At 31.2% G+C, this 7,432-nt stretch overlaps 2 protein-coding genes and 1 non-coding gene across 4 annotated transcripts; 1 reads left to right on the forward strand and 2 right to left on the reverse strand.

Annotated features, from left to right (window-relative positions):
* Positions 1-1,137: 1,137 nt before the first annotated feature.
* LOC145008201 (uncharacterized) lies at positions 1,138-2,885 on the forward strand. The gene is made up of 5 exons (XM_078966826.1): positions 1,138-1,611; positions 2,042-2,139; positions 2,214-2,311; positions 2,398-2,617; positions 2,712-2,885. The coding sequence occupies exons 1-5, from the start codon at positions 1,275-1,277 to the stop codon at positions 2,730-2,732; spliced, it is 774 nt and encodes a 257-aa protein (XP_078822952.1). The 5' UTR covers positions 1,138-1,274; the 3' UTR covers positions 2,733-2,885.
* Positions 2,886-3,717: 832 nt separating this feature from the next.
* On the reverse strand, positions 3,718-3,803 carry TRNAM-CAU (transfer RNA methionine (anticodon CAU)). Its single transcript is given in 2 exon segments — positions 3,718-3,753; positions 3,766-3,803. It is a non-coding gene; the product is annotated as a tRNA-Met (tRNA).
* A 421-nt stretch (positions 3,804-4,224) lies between these two features.
* On the reverse strand, positions 4,225-6,628 carry BIM2 (BES1-interacting Myc-like protein 2). Of its 2 annotated transcripts, none has more exons than XM_078970806.1 (8): positions 6,500-6,628; positions 6,278-6,379; positions 5,996-6,080; positions 5,648-5,717; positions 5,437-5,532; positions 4,943-5,340; positions 4,743-4,863; positions 4,225-4,640 (listed from the first exon to the last, which is right to left on the reverse strand). In XM_078970806.1, exons 2-8 carry the CDS (start codon positions 6,372-6,374, stop codon positions 4,542-4,544), a joined length of 966 nt encoding a protein of 321 aa, XP_078826932.1. In that variant the 5' UTR covers positions 6,375-6,379; positions 6,500-6,628; the 3' UTR covers positions 4,225-4,541. The 2 variants fall into 2 exon arrangements, with proteins under 2 accessions (XP_078826932.1, XP_078826933.1); XM_078970807.1 differs by having other exon boundaries at positions 4,225-4,659.
* Between the last annotated feature and the right edge of the window lie 804 nt (positions 6,629-7,432).

Below are 7,432 nucleotides of genomic sequence, written 5' to 3' on the forward strand. Positions count from 1 at the left end.
ATTGATAAAGATCTGTCTAAGTAATAAATTATGTTGAGTAAGAAATCATGTTATTTGATTGTACATCTGGTTGAATGTGCTGACTGATATAAATGATATTTTACCCTGATGCTCTATATAGTGATTGATGATAATAATAATAATAATAATAATAATAATAATAATAATAATAGTAGTAGTAGTGTATATAAAAACTTACAGCATAATAGACATTAAATATATTATTGTAGGGATTAAAACATAAAAAACCCTCTAACTTGTTGCTAAACACCATTTTTTGTATAAGGAAGACCCAAACCCGATTCTCGTAACCTCCTTATACACATGAATTTTTATCCAAGGGATCCAATGGCAAGGGTATACCGGAAAGTGTTGCTTCCTTTCTCTGTTAGTTATGTTCCAACTTCGGCATAAATTTTACATATCAAATACTTTCAGCTGATCGAATCAGCCAAAAGTGTCCGACGTGACTTGGTCAACACATATCAAAGAGGGCCTAGGTCTTGTTCTTTTATTAAAATTTACCAAATCTTGTGTGTTATTTATAAATAAAATTATAAAGTTAAAATATCAACAAAAATAAATTTCTAAAAATAATCGATTATAAAATATTAAATTTTATACTAAATTAAAAGACAGGTTGTCTTTCTCTCTTTCATTTTGTCATATATCCCGTCTCTCTAAGTAACCATAACATATTTAGATACTATCTGAAAGTTTTCGAGAATATCTTTTCCTATAAGATCTTCAAGAATCCCATTAAAATATAGAGAAATTAAATTGATTCTTACTTTTTATACCTACAAATGTTCCTACCCAATAAAATTATGACAAGTGTCATCTTTCCATATTTTTTAAACTAAATCATTAAGATTATATTAGGAATATATCAAATACAATTAAATTGAATGGTGATTTATCATAATTTTAGTGGATAGAAATAATCGTAGGAATAAATGTAGGAGGCAATTTAATTTCTCTAAAATATAATAAAATGAATCATAGAAAATATATTTTAAAAGTTTTTATATAAATAAAAAATGATAATAAAATGTAGTATTTGGTTTATTTGTTGCTTCCATTGCCACCCCAACTATTGTACCTTTATTGAACCTTTAAGTGCGGTCATATTAGAGAAGCAATAACAGACGGTTACCATACGTCCGTTCGCATGAGCTACTCTGTCACCGCCGGTAACTTTATCTTACCTCACCAGACGCCATTCCGCCTACACTCGCAGTTTTACCAGTGAAATCACACTAGCAACCAAAAGGATGACTTCAACAATGGAGAATTTTTGGCAAAAGGCTAAATCATTAGCTGAAGAAGCAACAAGGAGATCTCAAACCCTAACTTCTTCTCCGGTCAGAATTGCCGACATCGTATCTGAAACCGCCAAGCGCTCTAAAGACATTGCCGCCGAGGCATCTAAGAAAACCGCCCTCCTCCTCTCACTTGCCGATCAAATCCCATCTCTCTCGATTACCTCATCATCATCTTCTTCTGACACTCCGTCGGAGTTGGAGCTTGAAACGTTCGGGATCACTCAGGATCTCCGAGACTTCGTCAAAGGACTCACGTTATCGACATTCCAGAGTTTCCCCTTTCCAGGTTTCCTCACTTGTTTCGTTGATTTTTCTAGTAATCTCTATGTAAATAGTGGTTGTTCATGCTCTGTTACTGATATCTATTGATTATGTTGATTGCTCAACTAAGTCCAACACGTTAACTTACCTTTGACTATGAATGTCAAGTTCGTTGATTCGAAATTTCCAATTCGAAATTTATGTTGAGCATTCTTCAAGTAACTATCAATCACTGAAGTTCTTAACACTAACTACATAACTATCAATCACATATTCTCACATGACTCTAATCAAATCACCCCGATCGTTACTGTTATAGTGTTATTAATGATCTATGTAAGGCAATTTGATTAAATTGGATGAAATGATGTATGAGTATGATTATAAGGCAAAATTATCTAACTATATTCACTAATCACAATAAGGCAACTAAACTTGTTTCCATTGGATCTCAGATGATTTGGTGTCTGATGTTGCTACTGTCTCCAATGTAAGGCAAGATCTTTCAGAATGGCAGCAAAAACATGCAAATCTTGTCCTCACAACAGTAAAGGTATCCACACATTTCTTACATAAACAAAAACACAAATGGAAATTTTGATCATGATTCATGATGATTCAAAACAGGAAGTTTCAAGGTTGAGATATGATTTATGCCCAAGACACATGAAAGATGGAAGATTTTGGAGGATATATTTTACACTTGTGAGCACTCATGTATCCCCGTATGTGACTGCTTTTTTCTTGGAATTTCCATTAAAGATATCTTAAATGTTATATTAAATGTTATATCTTTTGATATTATATATAGGTATGAAAGAAAGTTTATAGAAGAGAACAGATTAAAACAGACACCACAAAAAGAAACAGAAGAGGTGGAAGCAAAGCTGAAAAGTAAGAGTTCTTCATCAGAACAGGATTTGGATTCATATCTTTTGGGAGATTTTGATGACAGTGATGCTGAAAATAATGATGCTTTTGATGGTGGTGATGATGATGAAGATGATGATTTTGATAAGATTGAGAATTCTGTAAGTATAAACATTGTTTTGTTACTTAATTTGGAATTTGTGTTTATCGTAAAAATTGGGTTATGTTATATGTTTCTATCTGTATTATTTGCAGGAGATTGAAGATGGAAAATAAGTGAAAGAAGGATTGATTTGTAAGATTGATGAAACATGATTTGTTTATTTTGTGATGATGTTTTTCTTTTATGCAATTATGTAGTAAATCATTGTTTAAGTTGGATTCAGTTCCATATAGAAAATATATAGTCCAATCTTTTTAGTGTTTCCAGTGTTTTGTTTAAAACAAAAAGGACCTAATTTTTGGGAAATTGTCAGAAAAGTCCTAATATTTTCGGAAAAGTTACTGTTAAGTCCCCAAAAAAATTGAACATATTTGGCTCAAATTAACAAAAAAGTCTTCTGTTTTTCTTTTAACAGAAAATGTCATATATTATCGAGTAAATCAAATAATTGTGACTTTTCTGTTTAATTTTTTTTTGGGGCTAAAATATAACTTCTTCCAAAATAAAAGGACCTTTCTGAAGATTTCCTAGTTTTTGTTTTTTTTAACATTTCAATTCTGAGCTTGTTTCTAAATGTCTTTCTATGTAATTTTACAATTTTTAAAGCTTACAACTATTTTTGCACTTACAAATAAAAACTTCAACTTGCAGCTATTAACTATTTTTGCTAAACATATGAAATCATGGTTATCCTGGTCGACTGGATTTGAGATGAGGAACTTACATTGTTGTTTTTAGGATATAAAAAACGAAAGAGAGACATTAGTTTATTTGATTGTGTTTCCATAGAAAAATAATAATTACAAGAGTTATTTTATCATATAATCATATATCAAATACATCATTTGTCGCACAATGTGAAACATTTTTAATACTCGTGTCCTCTGAAATTGCAATATTTAAGCCGCCTTTAATGGACCACTAAAATATCATTTTAGATGTCAATTAATCAACCTTCAAAAGTCATATCATTTTTTGTGTTGATTTCTTTTTAACACCAATATAATGATGCTTTTGAGATTATTTAAACATAAAATTTTATATCGATTCAAAAGTCAGATTTGAAAAGCAATTTAATAAAAGAAGGGAAAAAGTTTTTGGGGTGAGAGAGGCTCGAACTCTCGACCTCAGGATAACTCAGATAGCTATGAGACCTACGCGCTAGCCAACTGCGCCACCACCCCTTTGTGTTATTACAGCCTATCATTATTTATTTAATAATTCTATAACATAATAACTGTTAAAGTTTGTATATGTTTTGGCAACGAGCTAATTTTTACTTTTACTTTTTTTTTTTTTTTTTTTTTAAATCAAACCGAAGTAAAAAAGCTTTGTCTGTGACTATGAATTTAAATATTTTATTTTAAAACAAACTTTTTTTTTTTAAAGCTTTTAAGATATTTTAGAAGATTTTCGCTTTCATGTAACTTTATACCAAAAACTTCTGTACAATATAAAGTTACAAAATTACTTCTTGCAACAAGCGATCAGCTATTTTGCCAAACATACCACACCAAATTCGTTTAACATAAACCCTCCATAATCATATCTTAATTTACTAGCTTTCGTCCTAAACAAGTCACATTACACAACAAACACAAAGAGTACAAATTAATTTTATATGTATCATTTCCATTTCCATTTCCATTTCCATGTGGGTCCCATCTTCAACATCAATAATAAGTAAATAGTAAAAACAAACCCAATTCCTCTAAACTCTTAAAATAATAAGTTTTTGTTTATTTTTCTTCAAACACTAAAAAAAAAAAAAAAAAAAAAAAAAGGCAACACTCAACTCATCATCCACATGCAGCAGCTCTTTCTACAACATAACAACAGATTTCTCGGGTTGCCAAAACCACACATCATGTACAAATTGACCCATTTACCCCCCTTCCCAAAACATAAATTTATCACCAATTTCATGTCTTGAGTCTTTTTGGAGGTTGAGATTGATCAGAGTTTTCTCCATTGCTAAATTCTTGAAACCTACCCACAGGTTGTTGAGCGTTCTCATGTTCCTAAACATAAAATACCATTCTAATTTCATTTTCAATTAACTATAATGTCTTAAATCTTAATAAGAAATGAAAAAAGTAAAATATTGTTGCGTAAATTTGTACCTTAGTAGTGGATATGAGTCCTCTGTTTGCACGTTTCCCAAGATCAACTTGTACTGAAATGGTAGCTTGAGTCAAATCCACACCCGAGTTTTGTAACGCATCTGTAAGCGAATTTAATAACCTAAAAAAAAAAATATCTATATTTAAATTTTAAAAAATGGTTTTCGAATAAAAAGTTGCTTTATAGTTTTTACACTTACCCTTGAGAATAAACACTTGAAATACTAATTGTCCCTCCTTCAACCATCAACTCATCTTGCTGACTTCCATCTCGGGCAGCCGGGCCCGGGCAATCACTTGACCCGTGAAGGGTAGAATGGGAAAATCCACCATCAACAACCGGGGCAGATTGTCCGGGCAGCATTGGGATGGGCATGAGTGTTGTCTTGTTTGATAATTCAGGTTGTGAATCGATCATGTTACAGTTCATGTCACTAGGGTCAGTTCGGGCAGGGTTTTGATTTTGTGAGGTTGTGTTGATGGGAGGGGCAATTTGGACATTTTCATCGAATCTAACGGGAAAAGATGGTGGTTGACCAGAATCGGTTTTTATCACGGGGGGTTGACCGAAATTTGGGACACGCCAGTGACTATTTCTCTATGGGGAACCAAAGATATGAAAAATAAATTCGGTTATTTTGAAAATATATTAAGTAAAAAATATTAGAAAAATGAGATGTTAAATGTTAATTACCCATGGCATTAATTTTGTGGGCTCTGTGCTCCAACCTTGATATGATCCTTCATATTTTTGTACCCTTTCTTGTAAATATTGAACATATTCTATTACCTACAAAGAAACGATAATCATTAGATAATAGATCACATAAATACATAATCATCCTTCAAATAATAATAATAATAATGATGAATATATAAATATGTTTTACATTTAGTTGATTTACCTCGAGTAGAAACGATGCTGTATCTCTCTTTTGATCGCTATTGGGTATCAAATCCCTCAATATCTGGAATCTAATCAACAAGAAATGAAAGCTAATTCATTATGTTTTGTTAGATTGATAGGTTACATTATCATCTCAATTCTGTTTGATCTTAGTTGATAAATTTCCATTGATTGAATGATTTCAGTTCATCATTCCCACAAACATTTTGTAAATGTAATTACGTTAACTACAAAGAAAACATGATAGAATCTAAAACTCATAAAGGATAGCAAGATTTTTACCAAAACCGACAAATTCCAGACAAATTAGGTAAAAGATTAATGGTGATTGTGATCAAAGACATGCCTTTCATTGATTTTGCTTCTTCGACGCTGTTCTGTAACTGAATGCTTCGACCTAGTAGCATTAGCTTTATCACTGCTCTTCCCATCTGTTTTAATCCCAATTCAGTTAATATATACAAAATCGCTTCATAAGAAAACGATTAGATGATTGTTTTTCCCTTTTGGGGATTGAATAATCAACACAATTGAATAAAGTTTGGGAATTTAGAAACCCAAAATTGACTTAATATACAATTGCTATAAAATCGATCAGGTGTTCTTAATTTTAAAGGGGATAACAGACCTTTGCTGGTATTGGAAGACGGGGTGTTATCTTTCTTGACGCCGAATTCTTCATAATCGTCTTCCTCCTCCTCCTGATGACCTTTACTCGATTTCATTCTCCCTATTGTTGATATAGGTTTGGAGAATTTCAATCAATTTAGGGAAAGCAGATGGGTTAACGATTGATTAGAGTAAAACAGGTAGATCTATCAAATAATTAAGGGGGGGATACAAGTCTTACGAGGTAAAGCTGGATCTCTGAATTGGGTAAACGCCGGCGGCGGCCACCGTGATAAGAACTTCACGGGCTTGCAGGAAAACCTCTTTTCACGTGCTTCTCATGAGCTGCCTTACCCTTTTTAGTTGATTGTTTTTTATCATTATTTTTCTTTTTTTCATCTTATTTGATTACGATTTATTTATTTATTTATTTATTTATTATTATTTTTTTAAATTAACATTTATGTATGTCTATATTTTGGAATATTCACCTTTTATAATCCAATATCACAATATAACCACAAATTTTTTAAGAAAATCCAAAATAATTACCTTCATTAAAAATATGAAATTTTCGATAAACCCAAGATTTTCAGAGATATTCTTACTTAAACCGGTTCGGAAAAAATGTTTTTAATTTTTTTTGAAATTTGTTAATTTTTTTGCACAACATCTTCTGAATAAAATTTTATAGAATATTGCATTTTCCGAACTTTCAAAATGTATTATGATTTGCAAAATACTTTTTCTCACAAATCTAGTCAAAAAAAAAAAAAATCAACACTATTTTTTAGTCTATTTAATGGTATCTTATTTAACACACATTTCAAATTCAAAAACTTCTTAAAAAGTCATATAACAGTTTATATAGTATATCGGTGTAGAATTAATTACATCGTTCGCATAACCGACCACGGGTAAATTGTATGTCGAAGACACAGAGACACATTGTCCGCAAGAACAATATCTTTTTTACTTATGGAACATCTGTTAAGATTTCTTTCTTTTTCAGAGTAATAATTTGAGTGTTTGAGAGTTATTTCGATTTTGAAATTTTAGTGGCAGTCATAAATTTCTTTTTTATTGACAAAAGTTCAAAAATGGTCCCTATGGTTTTCGAAAATATGGAGTTTGGTCCCTAATTTACAAAAACTTCATGGATCGTTCCTGTGGT

The sequence above is a fragment of the Lactuca saligna genome, chromosome 8 (genome assembly GCF_052625555.1).
Source record: "Lactuca saligna cultivar CGN05327 chromosome 8, ASM5262555v1, whole genome shotgun sequence".
In the NCBI taxonomy this organism is placed as follows: Eukaryota; Viridiplantae; Streptophyta; class Magnoliopsida; order Asterales; family Asteraceae; genus Lactuca; species Lactuca saligna.